Raw genomic sequence first — 21,942 nt, 5'->3', positions numbered from 1 at the left:
AAGCTGCTTTCTTAATTTTAGTGGAAGTCTTTGCTAAGAAAATTGTCACGTGGCAGAAAGACAACTACTGTGTCCACTGTAGCTTTACCTGCCTTTTCACTGAAAAAAAAATACCATCTCCATTTCCTGCCCCTACCTTGTGCTTAATTCTAGCACAAAACAAAATAAAATCAGACACCACAGGTTAATGTCATAAGGTGTAATTCTGGTAAGTCGCACCTAAGGGAGGTGTTGTGCAGTGTTCCCTGTAATTTTTGCCATCCACGAGCAGAATAAATTTTGTCATGTGCACTGAGGCATATGGGGATATGCGCCACCAGTAGTAACACATGGGGGTGGCTGTGAGCACTCTGCTAATCAGCTGGGTGGCACCTGAATCTCTCATGGGTGGCCACTTAAGTACTGCGCTTACAAGGAACACTGGTGGTGAGTAGTCCCTGGCAACCTTGCTACAGTTCCTTCTGGAGCACTTACCTTCTCTTCCTTTGGTGCAATGTACTATGGCAATCTAATGCTGCCCTCAAGAATATCAGTGCACAGGTGCTGAGAAGGTCAAAACCATGGTCCCTGAATTAACGGTTACTTGACTGCACTGTACATATGTCACTGTATATGGTTGGGTGATACAAAAGACTGCAACCTGATCCTAAGCCCATGTAAATCAGAGTAGCTCCATTGATTTCTGTTATTGAATTGACTGTGCCAACTGAGCCTTAAAGTCTTGCATGTTCAACAGACATTTGCAGTGGGAGACATGAGTTTAGATTTATATCTATATTTGTTTCAGCCACAACAGTGCATTACTGTCATGCTTTTTTCAAAATTTAATTTCTTGCTGAACTTACACTTTTGAGTACTTTCTAATGTTCCAGGCTCCAGTATCATAACCTTTGCACCCAAGTTTGCAACTCAGGACTGCACTGGTAGTCAGCTGGGTTATACCTCCATAGCAACATCTGGGAATTGGAAAGCAGTGCAGAGATGAGGCTGACTTAGCATTAATTATGAGACAATCACTAATAACCACATCTGGCAACTAGTTAAAGAACCTCAGCAAAACATTTCCCTCCTCTATCAGCATGATGTGACATCTGCTTTTTAAAACAGAGATAGCTTGCCTCATTTAACTAATTATTCTACGAGTTATGTACTGACCCAGATCTTGATACTCAAATAAACTTCCTGAGAACAGACTTGTATTCATGGCATTGTACAACTTCATTTCCTTCACTCTCCAGCTGATAATGAATCAGTGCTTTATGGGCATATATAGAAAGGGCAAAGTAGATGTAGATAATGGATGATATCCCTGTCACATGTTTTACTAACATTATGAAGCAGGAAGTCACTGATGAGTGAACATAAGCATCTGCCATTCTTTATAGCATTGTCAGGATTTATTTATCCATTAAATCCAGGGCTGGGCAATAATTTTTGGTTTGTGGGGCCACTCTAAGACTTTGGTAAGTGGTCAAGGGCTGCACTTTTATATGCAGGGGGGTGGATGGGGTGGATGATTTGTAAATCAGTGCTGTATTTGCATATTTGATCTCCTTCATTTGCATTCCTCCTCTGAAAGGGGAATACAGTGTAGCTGTAGCCTTTGTATTTAACTGGCCTTTGGATCTGCTTGGCACACCCAAAGAGGAGACAGAACCTTGAAGAAGCTACAGGCCCAAGTCAGAGTGAAAATCAACTTTGATATAAAGTTCTTTTACAGCTGTTTAGGGCAAGAATTTGCATGTACCAAGTTTCATAGTGGATTAGAATTAACTAAACATTTCTGTTCGTTTTAATTTGGTAGCGTACTTTGATCTGACAGTTTTCACATGCAACCACTTAAATGTTATCTCTCATAATTACTTAAAACTCTTTGGCTATGTCTATACTAGAGAGTTTTGTTGACAGAAGGGGGCTTCTGTCAAAGTAACTCAGGGAGAGTCTATGCACATAAAGCCTTCTGTCGACAGAGTCTCAACAGAACTGTATGTTTGTCTTGATAAGGTTATCCCTCAAAAATTTGAGGCCTAACACTCTGTCAACAGAGTTCGCTTGACAGATGTGCAGCGTAGACACTTCTGTTGGGAAAGAGAGAGGGCTTCCGGTTCGCTGGACAGCCCTGTTTGCTCAGCTTCCATTCAGCAGTTCTGTGGACAGAGGGCAGGGCAGTCTGGCTGCTGTCTGTCGACAGAGTGGTTTGTTCTGTCGATCTGCTTTTGTGTATAGATGCACTCGGCTGACAGTTTCTGTTGACACAACTCTGTCAACAGAAGTTACTGTCGACAGAAGCTTCTAGTGTAGACGTAGCCTTTTAGTGTAAATAATTGTTACCTGGGGGGGAGTAACCACTGTGCATCTCTCTCTTACATTAATATGGAGGGCTGACCTTATGAGCTTTCTCTAAGTGCAACTGTCACACTGGGTCAGATGGGTTTGTTTGGGGTTTCAGTCTCACTTGGGGGGTTGGCTTCCTAGGTGCTGAGCCCTCCTGGTTCAGTGTCTGTGACACTCTGCAGGGGGCAGCAATCCCAACTCTCTGCCTTACTTGGGGGAGACCAGAGGATCTGGCTCAGCAGGATAGGGTGGTGGGGAGCCTCAGAAGTCAGAAATGTGGGTGTCAGTGGCATGATCAGCACACCAGGGTATCAACCCAATGAGTTTTCTATGATTTCACCCCCGCCATGCCTCCCCCACATCACCTCTGCTAGGGGTGCAAATATGTTTGTTCACCCTAAGTCAAAAATGCTTCCTTATGCCTCAGCCCCAGAGCCTCCACCTCCACACTATTTACTGAGTCGCAACAGGTCATAAACCTTCACATATGAGTCCTCAACAAAATGGTTGAGAGCATCTGACCCTTAGCCCTTGTCTAGCCTACTTCCTGTGGGATACCTGGAGCATCCTCAAGAGGGCTTTATGACACCATGAAACAACAAGTATGTATGCATACACTGCACTGAGACAGAAGGTGTTAAAACCCTACGGGCAGAGGAGGTCCCACCCCTCCATCTAGATTGGGCATGTGCCAAGTGCTGGAACAGTATCAAAGGGAGCAGCTCAGCTCAGGAAGGGCTGGATGTTTGAGAGAAGCACTTGCAAATGGACTCCAGAGGTGACCGAAACAGTGGGAGCTGGAGACCTGAGAGACTGTAAGGAGCCTCCAGAACTGGTGGAGCCACAGAGGGAGAGTGGTGCAATGGAGCCTAAGGACTCTGAGGATCCTGCAACTATGTGGATCACAGCAGTTCCAAAACTGGCAAGAAGTGACCTGGGGAGGGTGTTCAAGTGGTTTCCTCCTCCTAGGTAAGCTCAGTGTGTTGTGGTGGAATTCCCTGCTGGGTGAGTGGTGGATCCTTTCCCCACTGCCAGGGCCTGGGGTTAGGGCCTGGTGGAGTAGGTTGGGCCTGACCTCCCCTACCAGGGCTGTAGCCCCCAGCCTCCTTGGACTCTGGCCATTAGGCTGGGCTGCCCTGAATCCCAGGCCCATGATATGGACTCTGGCCATTGAAAATAATAGTGTCATTGAAAATAATGATAAGCACTTGCCTGTGTACTTTGGTCAATGGTGGCCTCTGAGTTGATAAAGCTCTTTTTCACTCCGGAAACCTTAAAGCACCTTTTCTGATATCCATCTTCAATTTGTCTGCACTACAAATGATACTGCCTTTTAAGAAAATATGAAAAATCCCATGGAGAAAAATTGCTGTAGGGGCATGATCATGAGAAGCAAGAGTCCATATCTCTTACAGACACAGCTCCAGTGCCCCACTGTTGTATCTGAACACTGAACAAAATACCTTAGATTCACAATACATTGTCAAAGGAAGCATCACATGCAATAATGCATGAACAGGCAGTCCTACCTTGAAAAGCTGAGGCAGATTCTGGAGAACAATACATTTATCACATATAAGCCACAGCCAACCATATTAATGAGGAGAATACACACACAGCCTTCCAGCAGAGGTAGAATGGTGAATTTAAGAACCATTGAAAATTTTTAGATTTCCCTAGTCATCTTAAATCACAGAAGCCCCTGCATGAACTAACTTTGTACCAATCAGTTTCCAAAATGCATGAACTTCAATTTCAACGTTTGTTTTTTTTTAGGGTGAGCTGTTTTGCAGCTGCACATGCAGGGCTATGTATGTATGTATGCATATGTATCAATGTGTCTGTTTCTTTATTAGGACACACTGGCATGTCTAATATAGGTGCGCATGAAACATGAAAAGAATGCTTGTGGAAAGAGTAGACTTCAAAGTTCAGACAAGGAAACAGATATTGAAAAGACCCTAGAATTTCAACTAGGCATATTTTCTCCATGTGGCTTTAAGAGGACATAGGTATATTTATAGTACATGCATTCTAACTTGCAGTCATGTATGTTATAATGAGACTTTGCTCCTGAGAGCTTTAAATAGGCAAGACACCTTTTTCCACTAACGATTATGAATTTTTAATTTTCAGAAGAGACTAGTTATTATTAGAAAGTGCTGTTTACCCCCTCTGAACATCAGGTCACTTTAAGGCATTTCAACTGGGGCACCCAACAATCACTGGTCCTTACTGAGCATTTAAATCCATAGATGGGAATATATTCCTAGTCCAACTTCACTGAGTTTTATTGAAGTCCATTGACTTTACCAGTTCCAGTTACATAAAACCCGACCATGTCACCACAGAGTAAATACAAATAATGATTTAAAAAAAACTTTGTAGCACAAAGCATAGAGGTCAGAAATTTGCACTGGGGCCTCTTCTTAAAGAGTACCTGGTTTTCAAAACAAAAAAGCAGCCCTGTAGCACTTTAAAGACTAACAAAATAATTTACTAGGTGATGAGCTTTTGTGGGGCAGACCCACTTGTTCAGATCTGGAAATAGTGCTGAAAATGAACTGACATGATGAAAAAATATCAAAGAGCTAGAAAACAACAAAAAAATTAAATGAAAAATGACAAATCAACTAGGAGGTGGGGGTGAAGGGTAGGGAGGAAACTACTGACTGCAAGTGTCTATTAAGTGACTTGCCGGAGATCACTATGAAGATCAAAGATGGGGCAGCTGTCCTTGTAATGCGTAAGGTAATTGCTCTCTCTGTTAAGGTTAAGGCAAAGAGTGTCGAATTTGAGAATAAATTCAAGTTCAGATGTCTTCTTCTGGAATCTGATGTTAAAGTCTCTTCATTGTAGGACACAGATTCTCAGGTCTTTAATACTGTGGCCTACCCTGTTGAAATGCTCTCTGGCAGGTTTGTGTGTATTCAGATTCCTAATCTCTGATTTGTGTCCATTCATTGTTTGGTGAAGTGATTGTCCAGTCCATCCAACATACATAGCAGAGGGGCATTGTTGGCACATGATGGCTTATATAACATTAGCGATGGCGCAGTAATATGAGCCCCGATCATGTAACTGACATGATTTGATCCAGTGATGCTGTCTCTGGAGTAAATCTGTGGCCAGAGCTGGCAACGGGGTTTGTTTCAAGGAGAAGTTGGCAAGATGCATCTGACGAAGTGGGTCTTTGCCCATGAAAGTTTATGCTCCAGTAAATCTGTTAGTCTGTAGGGTGCCACAGGACTTCTCATTGTTTTTGTGGATACAGACTAACACGGGTACCCTCTGATATTGGTAAAAGATGGTTTCTTAAATCACATGTCCTTATGTGTTCTGGTGAGTCACGAGGAATTCCCTGAGAACAAGCTCCTGGAGAAGTTTTCAGGCGAGTTCCTGGAATAGTTGATTCTCCTTAATGGGCTATCAAGTAGGCTGACTAATGCTGATGAAAATCTGTCTGGGAGGTGTGAATCTGGAATACAACATGTTTGAGAGACTACATAGCAAATGTAAAAAGCAGTCCTATAGCACCTTAAAGGCTAACACTGTTATTTATTAGGTGATGAGTTTTTGCGGGACAGACCCACTTCTTCAGATGAGTATTCTCCAGATCTGGAGAAATGGGTCTGTCCCATGAAAGATTATCACCAAATAAATAATACTGCTAATTTTTAAAATGCTACAGGACTGCTTGCTTTGTTTTGTGAAGATACAGACTAACAGGACTACCTCGTAAATAGTCAAAACTTCAGCTACAAAGACAACACATGTATATACACAGAATTATCTTTCATAGAGGATTACAGCTTCGTATGACATACTTTGTATCAGATTTCAAGCAACGTTCTCTCTCTGGTAGCTCATGTAGATCAGCAGAACGCAGACGTAGCTCTGTTGTGGTAAGCTTGTCTGGACTTGAGGACTGGCTACCTACAAGGCTCACCATTGTTGCAAATAGCAGGTCAACTACAGGGTGGGTTATGATTATTTTAAACCATGCGTAAATATATTTTTAAGTTAAATTGTACTTGGGGCATAAACCAACAGCCCTCAGGATTCAAGCATTCAGAATTAAAACTGGTATTTGTCAATATAAAAATTCCTTGTGGATTTACTATTTTCAACCTTTGCTGATCTATTGTATAATTCATGTGCTCAGTGAAGTCTGCGTACAATAATGCCTGTGTTTAGCATCATCATTAGTTTATAATGTGGGCCACTTCCCCCAAAGTAATTCTATGAAATAAATAAGGTGAGTCAAACTATAGCTGTCAGTGGAATAATAACTTTCCTTTGGCTTGATACTTCACAGCTTCTTTTCAAGCCTAGGTGAATGTAGACTTTTTTTTCCCTAGGATTAGTCTACACTACTGTGCTACTTCTGTGCAGCTGCACCACATCTGGTGAAGACACTTAATCTCAACAGGAGAACACTCTCCCATCAGCATAATTACTTAACCTTGATGACAGGCAGAAGTTATGCCAACAGAAAAGCACCTGCTGACAAATTAGCCCAGGTATGGACAAGACTTAGGTTGATATAATTTCACATCAATGTAGGAGATGGCTTTTTCACAGTCCTGAGTGACTTAAATTACATTGACTTAAGTGGCAACATATAAAAGCTCGTAATCTATAATTATCTGGATGCTGTAGGTTCTTCAACCATTAAAAAGGTCAGGAATTAGGCTATGTATAGTGTGTCGTGAAGGGATACCAAATGATACACAGGCCTGTGGGGGGTAGTGGTTTTTTAGCAACTCAGTAGACAGTTGTATAAAATATGATCTAAAGATGTGGGTTTGAACTTTAATTTTTAATACAATAATACTTAAACACGTGCTTTCATGAATCAAGCATTAAGTTATTAGCATTTGTTTACAAAGGGAAATTTACTGTTAACTATACCAATATAATTAATGTGGAATGCACATGAGAAGTTATACCAGCATGTTGATAATGGTATAATTATGCTAGTAAACTTATTTATGTAAACCAACCCTTGGATGCACCTAATAAGAAGCTACACCGAGTGTTCTTGAAAGCTGATTACTGTAATTTTTAAGAACTAAAGTGACATCTAACTGACTAGGTCATAGTAAGAAATTAACTTGCAAACATATAGCTGGGTTTTGAGCAGTGCTGAGCACCTGCCGCTCACCTTGACAATGACGATATGAGCTCTCATCAACTCTGAAAATCCAGTCATTGGTGCTCATCACTGCTGAGCTAAAAGCCTGATCCAGACGCCTTCAGTGTGTAGCTCTCTGTTTCAAACTGCCTGAGAACAGCAGTTAAATTGTAGTTAAGTATAAATTATTTCTTCTCCTTAAGAATTTTGTCTCCTACAAAACAAGAGCCACAAAATAATATTAATTAGCTTCCTTTTATTTTCTCACACAATAAGGTATTTGTTTTCATTTCATCCAGCAGAGTCCAGAAAAAAAAAAACTAATGGGGCCATTCACCAGAAGAGGAGCTGTGAGTATTTCGCAATATAATTTTTTGTGTGATAGTTTCACAGACATTATTGCTGTGAAAGGCTAACTTGGTTGTTCATTTTACTATTGCTGCAGAAAGACAAGAGGGGAGGTGACATTTAAATATACCAATTCAGCCAGATGATCTGTAGGATAACTTGCCCCCTACATAGCTACATAGCTTCCTCATGATCTCTCATAGACATAAATCAGATGATAATTAAAGCCAACAAAACTTTAACAATGATAGATATCCACATAACTAACCAATTCCTTTTTAATCTTGTAAAGTTCTTCACTTTCCTATGGTCACATGTCATTCAGGCCAAGAAGTTATCAATGGGATCACTCAAAGTCACCCCCCTCGCAACAGAGCAGGGACAAGGGAGACTGTTGCATAAGGCCCCAGTGTACTTTAGAGGGCTTGGGGCTCATGCTGCTACCCCTGCTGCTGTTTCCTTGCCTGGGTCACAGGCCTGTGGCAGCCACAGAGCACTATAGGTAAGCTACACTATATAGTGCCTTGTGACTGAGCTTATATATACAATTCTGGGACTCATTTTAACCGGGTGCTGGGTGTTACCAGTATTTAATCTCCTCTATTTTTCTGGATTTTCCTGTGAAATAAATGAAAATGAAGTGTGTGAACAGTCATTTCTTTGTGTTGTATATTTTTCTCTATAACTTTATTGATTCTCACTGAAAAAGGCATGACAAACTATATGGTGAAAGCTACCTAGGTACTGCTGCCTATCTAGTGATTTGTGCCCAGGTGAGCTGCATTCTATAGTGCTGGGTACCTTCAGCCATGAGGCGCTATGTAGTGCAGTGTGTTACCAGTATTTAATCTCCTCTCTTTTTTTCTGCATTATCCCATGAAATAAATCTAATGATGACGGTGAACAGTCACTTCTTTGTGTTTTACATTTTTCTTTGTGGTTTTTCTTTTGCCTGCATTTTATGGCTTTAGTCGCTGCACCTAACTTTAGCATCCTCACTGAACAGGCATGATGAACTATACAGTGAAGACTACCCAGGTGCAGCTGGCTCCATAGTGATTTGTGCCCAGGTAAGAAGCACTATATAGTGCCAGGTGCCTGCAATCAGGAAGCTCTGTATAGTGCAGCTTACCTGTAGTGTCTTGTCATATTTGGAAGGGGTGGGACCTGATTAAGAAGTTGAAGTAATGGATAACAGAGTAACTGTAAGAGTGATCATTTCGAATACATACATTTGCTTTTAAAATGTAGGTGGCCAACTGTTCAGGATCACCTGCTCCTCTACCATTGGTGGTGAAATGAAAATTTCATACCTTCCATGGCTTTTCCTATGCATCTGTTGCATGCTCTGTCTGAGTTCATTTTTCAGGCAGTGAGCACTATATGGTGAAAGTCGACCAGCTTTAGTCATTCTCACCTAGGTGAAAGTCACTAAATTTAGTGCATGTTGACTGGATGAGGAGCACTATATAGTGCTTGATACCAGTTTAGTGCCTTAAATAGTGCTGCTGCAGCCGTGTGGTAGGACTGCAGGGAGCCCTGGAGCTGGGATCAGCAGAGCTGAAGGGTGGGAGGGGAGCCCTGGAGGTTGTAACTGTATGAGTGGGGAGGGGCAAGCCAGATGGGAATGGAGGAGGGAGCCAGCCTGGAAAGAGAAGAAGGGACCGAGCTCTGGGTAGCGCCAAGCACAGGATGGCTTAGGGAGGGCAGAGGAAACGGTGTGGGAAGGGAAGCGAGCAGAAGGGTGAGGGCAGAGGTAGGCAGGGATGGCTGGGAGAAAAGTGCCAAGCAGGAGTGGGTGGCACAGGAATGCTGGCGGGCAGAGAGGTGAAGTGGCAGAGCGTGGCAGGGAGTTGCTGGGGGAACAGAGGAGAAAGCCGGGCTGGGCTGAGAAACACTGGGGGGCAGAGAGTGGAAGGAGGGTGGGAAGGGCACCTCCAGGCAAATGGGGGATGGGGTTGTGATCCACCAGGGGGTCTTCTGGTTGAAGGTTGGCACTCTGAGGTTCCTTGGGTGGAGGGGGAGCTCGTGACTGTCTGAGGGCGGGGGACAGGAGCCCACTGATTGAGGCCCAGGCTTGCTTAAAATTAAGTGCCAGTTTAAGTAGCTTACTGAATTGGTGTCCAGATCACTTTGTCAATGGTGTTAACTGAAGCAAAACGTGCTGCGGTGAAACAAACTTGATGTACTGAAATCCTATTTACCAATAGTGAAAAGTCCTGCTGAGAACAAGGCCAGACTAACACTGAGATGGTTTTGGTCTCTATGGGCCCACTCTTGCAATGCAATCCGCTAGCTCAGACCTTGTTCCTGCCCCATTTCTGCATATAAATATTTCTCAAGTATTTCTGAATAAAATAACATGTGAATTTCTCATGAAGGAACCTGATGCTTTTACCTGAGAGACGCATAGGGTCATTTGAAAATTCATCACCTGCATTTGCACAATTAGGTCATTTTTATTTTATTTATTGAACTCAATCATTCTGAAAAACAATTAGTCACAAAATCAAAATTATGGTCTGAGGAAAACGAAGATGTTTAAAATGAGTTCCTCAACTTTCAGGATTAAAATTAACCTACTGCTTGTTTAGGTGCTGAACAAGTACAGTGATCAGGGCCGTAAGTACCAATATAGCTAGGCTGATGGCTCAGAAAAGTTAAAGTAATAGTTTACCACAAGAATTTCACAGATCATATATTTGCAAGGTGAAATCCTCTGGCCTACTTTATGCAGGAGGTCAGACTAGATGTTCTTAATGGTCCCTTCTAGTCTTACACAGTATGTAGCAGCGTATAATCCTGATAAGTTAAAAATGGGGGCTATGTGTTACAAATAGGGGGTCAAACCCACTCTCTTATTTGTATGAAAAAAAAAAAAAAACTTGTGGCAATTCATATGTATAAGGACAGTAGCTTCAACACCTTCTTTGAATTATATGTTAAAATACACCTTAAAATGTGGAAAAGGGGTGATTTGAGAATGAAATGGCCTTTCCCTAATTTTTTACTTTACTTCCTATTTAAATTTGATTTCCATGGTCAGTATATAAAGCTTTAACAGGCAATATATTTTGTAAGGTATTTGTTATGTTTAGCCGGTGGTGTGTGCTGCACCAGCGTTTACGGATCTGTTCTGACTCACTGCCATAGGCACTGACCCTCTGAGTGCTCAACGCAGACCAACCACCTGTCAATCAGCTGTTCCAAAGGCCCACCAATCAATCCCCCCTGTGCCTCCCTCCCATTGTGACTGAGGAGAGGTGCTAGGGGAGGGGAATGAGCAGAGGTGATGAGAAGCAGAGTGAGGACAGGGTATGAAATGGGAAGGGGCAAAGCAGGGACAGAAAGAGGGGGATGATGGAGGCAGAAACTCAAAGAAGGGGGAGCAGCTGAACTGAGGTGAGGTGAAGTGGCAGTGGAGCAACCCTGGGAAAACTAAAAGTGGGCACCTGTGCTTCCTTCAGTAATGCCCTTAAGATAATTTTCCTTGAAACATTTAACAGGCCCTGACCCTGCAAGCTATGTATGCAAACAAACCCATACACTCACACAGAATCGCAGGCTCAGAAGGGACTGCAAGGGTCATCAAGACTAACCTCTAAGATGCAGGATTGTTGTCTTAACCATCCAAGGGCTATTCAGCCTCCTTTATAAGCCTCCAGTGAAGGAGCTTGCATAGCTTCCTGAGGCAATCTGTACCATTGTCCTACTGTTCTTAGAGTTAGGAAGGGTTTTCCTTGAGATTTGATTGAAACCTGCTAGGCTGTAGTTTGAACCTATTCCCTCTGGTTCTGCCCTCTGTGGCAGAAGAGAACTTTTCACCATCTTTTTTTATTACTATTTACTTACACATAGGATAGAATCTGACCTAGAGCTTGAGTCACAGCTGCACTTTGTTCTTGCTTTGGTCTCCCTGCAGGAGCACAAACATTCCTGTTTGTCAGTTCAGGCCTCAGCCCAGCAAAGCAATTATGCATGTGTGTAAATCCCACTGAAATTAATAAATTGAAGAAATTAAGATAAAACAATGAAATGACTGCACACAATTTTCACAGTGTTTTTTGTCAATAAACAAATAAATCAGTGATGATCCAGTTGAAAAGCTTCCCACGCATTCTCCCAGCCCAGATTACCAATGATGAATAAAAATTTGTTCCTGAAGCTACTCCACCAGATGCTACCAAACAGATTAGAATAAATATATCTGCATATACAGTTTGCACGAATAAACCAGGATAAATATGCAGATCCCATATTTTGTTTGTTTTGGTATGTGCACATGCACTCACTTAAATGATTAAGGTATGAAAAGGTTTTCCCCTGGGAGATACAATTTCTGTGTCCTGGTTTATATCAGGTCATTGTCCTATTGTTTCACTTACAGTAATTCAACAGTTACCACAACATTCATTTTCTCTGGTTTTGGATGGGAATAAATGGTCTATAAATTATTCTCGTTAGTAATTCCACAGTAGGTGGTTGACACCAAAACTCAGATTCCTATGCTATGACAGTAGCTAATGAGGCTTCTAACATGTCAGCTCCCTCAGAACAGTAAAAACACTATAGAAATCTGCCATATTGATTATTAAATCATACATACACTGTAAATGTACTTACCTGTCCATTATACTCCATAGATAATGGTTGATGCTTTATTTGAACAGACAAGTTAGTAATCAAACAAAAACCCTGTGTTGATTCATTTTCTAGGTTAAGAACCGCAACTAAAGTATTAGCCTTTAAATACTTTAAATTTAATTGACATCTGCTTAGGAGTGTTTTAACTCATTGGTTTCATGGTAGCTAGGACAACGGAAAGAGAGGAGCACGTCACTTTTAGTCTGACAGTTTTACCTTACTATTCTCATGTACTAACCAAATAAAGGATGAGTGAGTCGTTGACATGGCATGTCTTTTTCTATTGGCAAAATTCTCATTTGTATTTGTCATTCAAAACTGCTCCCAGATTTCTTGATAAATGTTTCCATCTCCAATCAGGAGAGTTTATTGCAATCATTAGCCATTTTAACTTCAAAATCCTTACTGTCATAGGTGCTGAGCCTGCAAACTCTGTGGCTACATCTACACTATAGCGATTTCTCAACAGAAGTTACTGTTGGAAGAGATCTTCAGGCCAAACTTCTATCGACAGATCACGTCCACACAAACAAGCAGATCAGAAGAGCAATCCACTCCATTGACAGAGTGGCCTGTCCACTTCCTTGACAGAATGGCCAGCCAGAAGCTCAGCAAACAGGGCTGCTCAGGGAACTAGAAGCCCTGTCTCTTGAAAGAGGGCCCTGGAGCATCTACACAGCTTTTTGTTGGCAGAGAACTGTCAACAAAGGCTTTATTCCTGCACACAGGGAGGCACAGCGCTGTTGGCGGATGTGCTGGGTGTTGTTGACAGTCTATTGATAAGGTGCATTTGGGTGTAGATGCTCCATGGGTTTTTCCGACAAAAACCTTTCATGTAGATGTAGGCTGCATGTATATAGAAACACAGGCATAGCTTAATATAAATAAGTAGTCTAGTTCAAAACCTTAGTAAAAAACATATCATGGCTATCTGTTCATTCTGTGATTTTGAAAGCTAATTTTCTAGATCAGCTCTTTACTTTTGTTTATCTTTACATCATCTAACAGTAAATAAATTCTTCATATGTTAATGTAGCCAATTATTTATGTCTTTAAAGAATTATTTTGGTTTTAGATTGCCAGGACCTCACCACTGATTTTGGCTCTTTCTTCACTGGGACTGCTTGCATGATGAAGTTTAAGCATGTACAAACGTTTTCATGGATTGGGACCTGAAACTGAGAATTCTGAACTTCAGATACTTTAAGTTTGTAACAAACTGCTAACAAGCTATTCAAATGGCTTGGAACATTTGTTAATAATTTTGAAGTTCACTCAAAAGTGAGTTCATGGGCATTATTTGTGGATGTAAACATTAGTGCTGTTTCTGCTTTCTGATAGAAAGTCTTTTTGAACTAACCATCATAGATCAAATTGAGAATTTCAAATATTAAAAAGAAATGCATATTACAAAATTTGCTTTTGGTCAATATTCCAGCATTTGTCTTAAAAATTCATTTTTAAGAGTATTTGTGTTAATAAAGTGCAAGCCCTCAAATGGTCTCTGAAAGCAAAAAATACACCCAATATTCACTTTGGATTTCTAACAAATGTTTTTGACACTAAGCATAATGCTGTGAAGTTTGGTGTGCAAATGCTGCAAACTATGTTTGTTTTTAAAAACATAGATTTTTTATTCGATTTTCATTAAAAAATCTTTCAGTGTAATAGAATCTTAGTTTTAACCAAAAAAAAAAATCATAAATGTTATGAAAAATTTGACCAGACCATGTCACTTTAAATGTGTGGTTTAAACCAGATGAAGAGGTCAATATGAAAATATTTTGAAACAATGTTAACCCTTGTTTCCTAGTCATACATCTGATTTTTGCATGAGCAAAACAAACAGTTGATTCCTACAGGGGTTTTGAGAATGGCTGATTATCATTGGTCATATTCTAGGTTACCAACAGTCAAAGATCACCATGCTGTACAACTCAATCTCATTGCGCCAGGGGCAACCTTGACGATGGCGTCTATCCATACCCAATATGTAGACACAAATGACAGCATTTCATCCATGTGCCTTTCACTGAATATGGGTACATGGGTTGGCAAAGAAACCAAACACGGTGAGGTCTGTGCAGCGTCAATAAAATTGCTAATGTTAATAGCCATATTACTTTACCACTTTAACTTATAACGTGTAGAATTTATCTTAAAACAGAGTAAAGACAACAAAAGCAAATGTCTGATCTGGAAAATGGTCTTTCAACCGTTATGATCACAGACTGCACAGGATATGAGGTTCACAGTTTTAAGGTATTGAAATGCTCAATACATTGCACTAACAGTCTTCTCTGTTAGGGTGTGTCTACACATGCACAGTATTCAAAAAGACCAGGCCTTTTTCAAAATAATGAAGGGAGTGTCTACACGTGCCATGCACTCTTTCTATTTGAAATCGAAGGAATGCAGCCCAGACATTGAAAGCTGGAGCCCGATCCCGTATGGGAAGTGAGCCACTCGTCGAAAAACAATGTCGAAAGAAGGCACATGTAGATGCTCCATGGCCTGCTCTTTCGAAAGAGGAGTCCTCCATGACGGCACCCAGCCGGAGCACGGAGATGCCCTGCCCCACCAAGCGGAGCTCTATGACCCACGCATCCAGCCGCTCTTAAAGCCGCACAGACCCAGAAACCCCGTGGCAGGAAGCTGAGACCAGGCAAGCTGTGAAAGCACAAGCTTCCAGCAGCATCCCTGCTCAGCCACCCCTTGATGACAGCAACAGGCACATGGCCAGCGCTCGGCAGTCTCCGGAGTCCCAGAGCCCCCCCTCAGACCCCCACAGGGCTCCCAGGGGTCCATCCCAGAAAAAAAGAGAAGGGGCCCCTCCTGGACAGACCGTAAACTCCAAGACCTCCTGGACCTCTGGGAAGAAGAGGAGGTCCTCCGGGAGATGGGGGTTAAGCGAAGGAACGCCGCTGCCTTTGCCCGCCTGGCCCAGGGACTGACCAGCCAAGGCCACCTGGAGCGGACCCCAGAGCAAGTCCGGAGCAGAGTAAAGGAGCTCCAGCAGGGCTATGCCCAGGTCTGGGATGAGGCTGGGCACTCAGAGGCAGGCTCCTCCACCTGCCCCTACCATTGGGAGCTACACCACATTCTGGGGCCCTGGGACAGCTCCCCACCCACAGCAGTCCTGGACAGCTCAGCAGACCAGCCAGAGCTGGAGAAGCCAGGATGAGCCAACCCCAGCCAGAGGGCAGACACCACCCGGGACTGGTCCAGCAAGGAGGGCGACCTCATCATCGACGTCCCCTCGCAGTCATCCGGCCAGGCCATGGGGAGCCAGGCATCCCCAGAAATCATCGAGGTCCCCCCCAGTAAGTGCACAGCAGGACCAGCACCCCAGAGGGCAGGGTGGGGGTGGCACCCCTGCCAGTGGACCAGGCACAGGCCCAGAGGCCCAGGCCAGACACCCTGGCTGGCCACAGCCCCAAACATGTCTCTGCACCTGCCTGCACCCAGACCTGTGGACAGTTCTATCCAGCACCCAGTTGCCCAGTGGGACATCCGCGGGCCAGCCCACACCCGGGGATGGGTCCACCTGGGAGGGAAGCCCTGTGTGCTCTTTATGACACAGGGATGCCATGCCCACCATGGCCAAGCCCTAGCGGGGAGGTCAGGGAGGCGGGGCCTCAGGGGGACAGAGTCCCAGGGAGGAGAATGGGGGACAAGGTCCTGCTCAGAGACTGACGTGCTATCCATCACTCCTTCCAAGTGCAGCAAGCGAGGGCCCACACAGTCCATCAGCTTTGGTGGTCCCTAAGAGCCCCCTGGAGGCTTCGGACAGGGGCCAGGCACCTCCAGCAGCAGCAATATACCAGGTGCGCAGACAGAGGCCGCAGCAGCACATGGGGGATGACCCTGCCAACCTCCCCCAGGCAGAGCTCATGGAGTGCTGCCTCCGGCTGCAGGAAACTGACCTGGGGTGGCAGAGGGAGGCCTGGGACCAGCTCATGTCCCACCTGGACGCCATCCATGGGACTTTGCAGGAGCACATGGGCAATGTGGCCCAGCTCCTGGCCCTCCACACCCCACCCCCCCCAGCTGTCCCACCCCCTGAGCCCCCCCAGGGCCCCCCCAAGAAAGTTCCCCCCCAGGGTCCCCTCCCCACCGCACACCCCCAACAGAGTCCTCCACCCCACCCCACACTGATGTCCCCTCTGCCATCCCACCCTGCCCTACCTTCTGGTGCTCCCTGCCCCATCCCAGCCCCACCCTGGCACTCACTCCTGGGCAGGGTAGGAAAGGGGATCCCGGAGCCAGCAGGGATCTTGGCCCACAACCCCCTGCCCGAGTGACCCTCCCAGTTCTGGCCCCCTCCCCAGCCTCCTCCAAGTTCAGGCCCCCGAACCCCCCTCTCCCAGTTCTGGCCCCTCTCCACTCTCCTTCAAGTTTAGGTCTCCCCTGCCCTGCAGCATACAGGGATGTCCCCCCACCCACATCATAAATAGTTGCACATTTAATACCATTATTTTTTATGGTTATTGTTAATAAAGGTTTTTATTGTGCACCATTGCCTGTGTCTTCTGGTCCCATGGACAGGGGAGGCATGGGTGCGGTGGTGGTAGTGGTGCACATGGTGAGGGGGGGTGGATGTGTGGAGGGGACCATGAGGGGTGGGCATCGGTGGCGGGGGGTCAATGCGGCCCTGTGGCGAGACTTATGCAAAGAGCTTCCCAGCTCCAGACACTGTTGCAGTTCACCTGGCGGCTGGTGACAGCGGCCAGCAGCTCAAACCCCACAGTGGCCTCAGCTGCCCACCCCTGGATGTAGGCATCCCCCTTTCCCTCCACAATGTTGTGGAGGACACAGCAGGTGCCCACCACTTGTGGGACGTTGTGCATCCCCATCTCAAGGCGGGCAAGCCCAAAAGCCCACGCGACCACATGCTGGCCCTGGTTGAGGTGGGTGTTGAAGGCCTCCCTGCTGCGGTCGAGGTGGCCAATATAGGTCCACATCAGCCACGGCAGTAGGGGGTATGCCACATCTGCAACCATGCATAGTGGTATGGTGGTGTCCCCAACCAGCATCTCCTGCTGGGGGATGAAGGTTTCAGCCTCCATACGCTGGCACAGGCCGGACTTGAGGAACACCCTGGCATCGTGGGTTTGCCCTGACCAGCCCACGTAGATGTCCATGAACTGGCCTTTGTGGTCCACCAGGACCTGGAAGACCACTGAGTGGTAGCCCTTCCGGCTGATATAGCGGCCGGTACTGTGTGGTGGGGCATGGATGGGATGTGCACCCCATCCAGGGCACCAAAACAGTTCGGAAACCCCAATGAGGAAAAACCCTCGACAATGGCGTCCAGGTCCCTGATGCAGATGACCCGGTGCAGGAGCATGGCGTTCATGGCACAGACAACCTGCATGGGAGGAAGGCCATGCACTCTCATGAGGGGGTGGGCAGGGTGTTCCCAGCCAGCGACCCTTTCCCAGCCAGTGTCCCCCTCCTGCCCCCCCAGCCAGTGACCCCCTGCCAACCCCCCTGGCAAGCGAGCACCTCCCAGCCCCTCCCCACCCCAGCCAGCAACCACCCAAGGGGCCCTGTGCCCATGGGCCCCCCTTCCTATGGTGGGAGTGTGCCCTGGGCCCAGCTTACCTCCATGAGCACCGCTCCAACAGTGGCCTTGCCCACCCTGAACTGGTGGCCCACTGAGCGGTAGGAGTCCAGAGTGGCCAGTTTCCACACCGCAATGGCGACTCGCTTCTCGAGGGGAAGCGCAGGCTCCATGGTGGTGTCCTGATGCCTCAATGCAAATGCCAGCCAGTGACACAGCTCCTGGAAGATTGTCCCGGCTTATGCAAAAGTTCTGGAATCAGGTGGCATCATCCCATTGCCCCAGACACAGTTGCTCCCACCAGTCCATGCTGCTGGGGTGGCTCCACAGGCACCAGGGTGCCAGTGGTGGGGTGCAGGCTGGGTGGTCTCCATGTCCTCTAGGGGGGCTGTTCTGTCTCCCAAGGAGGACGGGGTTGGCTGCGGTGACCATACAGACAATGTGGGCAACAGTGCACGTGAAGTCTGCATCCAGTGTGAGGAGCAGGGTGTCGTTGGTCATGGTGGTGCTGAACTGGGGTCTGTGTTGCTCTTGGCAGCTTGGCAGGCCTTGGCTAGTGCAGGGTGAGGGAACTGGAGAGGGGTCCTTTAAGGCGGTGGCTGGCTGCAGGCCCCAGACGGACTTGGCGGCCATGCGACCCCATCCGCAGCATCTCTGCCTCCCTTCTTTCAAAAGAGCACTCATACAGGTGTGGACGTTCCCTTTCAAAATAATGGGCCTGGGTCTCCAAAATAGTGGGTCGGAACTGCAATCCACCTTTGCTGTGTGGTCGTGTTCTTTTGAAAGCTGGTATATCAATTTCTGGCCTTTGATTTTGCTCTTTCGATGGTAGGCTCCTGTGTAGACACAGCCTTAGACTCAAAATTCTTTTTCTTTCTTTCTTTCTTTCAAAATTGAACTTTTCCATGCCAGTAATTTAACTTGGGCAATCTACATGCAGGGTAGATTTGTATATAAATTTTGGAAGATCTGTTGCAACAGAAGCTGGTTAGTACTGTGGTTAAAACACAAGTCTAGAAGTCAGACAATTTGAGATTTATCCCCAGCTCTGCTAGACTTCATGGCTATGTCTACATGGCAGGAGCTATTTCAGGATACTGCGTTATCCCACAATAGCTGCCCTGCATCTTTGCAATGTGCCCATCTTTTCATAATATTTTTGAAATAATGGGGGCTCTATTTCAGCATTTCTATACACCTCCTCACAGAAGGAGTAAGGGATGCCTCGAAACAGAGCTTTATTTCAACATGGGGTGCCATTTAGACTGTACCACAGGCCAAAATAGTCTGTTTAGAAATTGTCTTGAGTAGCTTATTTTGAGTCTAGGCTGTTGCGTAGACATAGTCCATGTGACCTTAGTCACTTAGGGTATGTCTGTACAGAAGTTCAGAACATGCCTCCCAGCTTGGGTAGAGATTTACCTATGCTTCACTCAAGCTGGTGCCCTAAAAAGAGCATTGTGAATGTTGTACCTTAGAAGTGCCTCAAGCCCAAGCTTGCCTGAGCCCCTGGTCAGAGCTCAGGTGCATAGCATGAGCCCATGCCTGTTGAGGAATGACCTTGCTGCTATTTTTAGTGTGCTGGCTCAAGGAAAACTAATTCAAGTGTCTTTCTCCAGGCTGGGACCCACTGAAGTCTCTGTTCCTTGATTTCACAACCCCTAAAGCAAATTTAAAAATACATCTCAACTTCAGAAGGATGATGTGTAATTAAATTCATCAATGTTTGCAACCCATCCTGAGATCCTTGGATGGGTGGTGCCACACAAATGCAAAGAATTATTCTACACTAATATTATTATCTCTGCTATATGATACCCGAGAATAAAATACCAACATGTTTTTTACTATTAAACACCCAAACGAAGGATGAGAACTGTAGCTTTATTTAGTCCTGCCACAGTGCAGACAACTTCAAGGAGCCTGTTCAGACATGCATTTCTATTAATTATACTGTATTTTAATATATTGCAGTTTATTTATGTCAACTATTTTACATGGAATGAACACGTTGCCCCTCCACCACCCTTTCCATCGTCCTCCACCTTCCACATTCAATAGAATAAAACTTGGCAGGAAATGCTGAGGACTAAAGAGGCTGAGGAGAAAGACATTGGTGAGCCATTAGAAGTGAAACAAAAAAGAATCTGTTTGGGAACTTTTTACAAGCAAAGGCAGTTACTTTCTGCATCAATTACTGGTTCTCAAGATGGTAACTTTGCGTTTATTTTTCCAATAGATTAAACAAGTGTCTTGTCCCACCATCACTGGAGCAGGAAGAAAGTCATCTATAACCTTTCCTTCTTATCGCTCTATGGAAATTACTTGAGCTCTTGTGCTGTGCATTCCTCCTATTTTGTTTTCTAAACCTGTTTGCACAATTCTCTGGTGTCCATTTCATCCTGATGATTTTTTTCCCCTCTGTGTACCTTTTCTCCATGCTTTGCATCAATCTTGCTTGGTTCAGTGCCTTCTGTACTCATAAGAGCCTTAAAGTCCATTTTAGTTTTTCACTCTATCTCAGCTCCCACTCTGACTGATAATGCTCTACTTTTCACCATCGCTAGACCTTATCAGCTTAGCCGGAAGAGAATTAACTACTAATGTGGTTGTGTTATCCATACTGCCCTGCTGAATATGTGCATTAAGGCCAGTATTTAAAGCTTCCCTCCCACTCAGCAGAAAAAAATAGCATCATATCTGACCATACCCTGAGGACCATATTAGGAGCATCTTCAAAGTTGAACAAGCTGCGGTAAGGCTCCACTAATGATGTTTAGGCACATGCAGTATCCCTATCTAGGTGATAAAGGCCAATCTATCATGAGGATCTACTCACATGCACACCCATTCACCACATCTATCAGTTGCCTCACGAAGGGAAGGTGGAGAGGGTCCAGGCAGGAACTGCATTTTAAAAAGCGTGTTTCAGGCTGAAAATATAGTTTAAACATAGAAAAAAAAAGGTTCCACAGTCAAACGTATGAGGAAGAGCACAGTGAGCTCCATGCCGGGGTGCAGAAATAGTGGAGGGGGGAAGAGTATTAGACAGTTGGAAAAAGTCAGGATGAAGCTGTCCTACAATCCAAAAACATCCATACAGAGTGGACGCAGCGGAGGATTGCTGAGGGACACAGCTAATTACAAGCTAAGAAAGAAGGTGTCACAAGACCCAGGTCCCTTGGTGACGAGTGTGGAGAAAGAACCCAGAGAGAAAGGCAGGCGGATACAGTGCAAGTCGCACTCTCAGAACTGGAATTCTCTGTCTGGCAACATTCATCATCCAGCAGGACCACTGGTGTTACTGGATAGCAATTCTGGCTGGGAGCCCTGCCTGGCAGCGGCCCTGTGCAGGCGCTCGTGTCCCTGGTGCCAGCCCCCCTGCTGGGACTGGAGCTGGCCCACGCTAGTGCCAGCAGCCCACATCACCATCCCCCACCCCCAGGCAGGGGCTGGTCCTGGCTCCCCGGCCATGGCTGGAGCTCTCTCCCATGAACCAGGGCTGAATCTGGCTTCCCAGTTGGTCCCAGCTTCCCGGTTGGGGGCTTGTGTCAGCAGCCCAGCTGGAGCTGCATTTGGCTGCCCAGCCAGGGTTGAAGCCAGCAGCCCAGTGGGGGCTGGTGCCAGCCTCTGAGGAGCCAGCAGGGCCAGGGACTGGCCAGAGGTAAGGGGGCCTGTAGGGCTGGAGGTGGGGGGTGGACAAGGCTGGGGACCTCCCTTCCTTGGGCAAATTCCCTCATTTGCGACAGATCAAGTCCTGAGGGTGCCAGGCGAGGAAGGTGCAACCTGTAGTAGGCCATGTGTAGTTCACTAATGACACCGCCTGCACTCTCCCACACCTTCCTGGCCAGCCCGGTTTTTAATTATCCTCCAGCAGCAAAAACAAATTTGCTTACGAAAGACAACGCTCATC

At 45.5% G+C, this 21,942-nt stretch overlaps 1 protein-coding gene across 1 annotated transcript in view; it reads left to right on the top strand.

Moving 5' to 3' along the window:
* Positions 1-14,650: 14,650 nt before the first annotated feature.
* Positions 14,651-21,942, top strand: part of PLEKHG7 (pleckstrin homology and RhoGEF domain containing G7) — a 32,322-nt gene continuing 25,030 nt past the window's right edge. The window contains 3 exon segments of the mRNA XM_075003252.1: positions 14,651-14,725; positions 20,091-20,165; positions 20,167-20,241. Of these exon segments, the coding sequence (XP_074859353.1) occupies positions 14,651-14,725; positions 20,091-20,165; positions 20,167-20,241 (225 nt within the window).

The sequence above is a fragment of the Carettochelys insculpta genome, chromosome 1, assembly GCF_033958435.1.
Source record: "Carettochelys insculpta isolate YL-2023 chromosome 1, ASM3395843v1, whole genome shotgun sequence".
NCBI lineage: Eukaryota > Metazoa > Chordata > Testudines > Carettochelyidae > Carettochelys > Carettochelys insculpta.
Note: the sequence above shows the minus strand (reverse complement) of the source record. Positions and strands in the feature narration are given on the sequence as shown.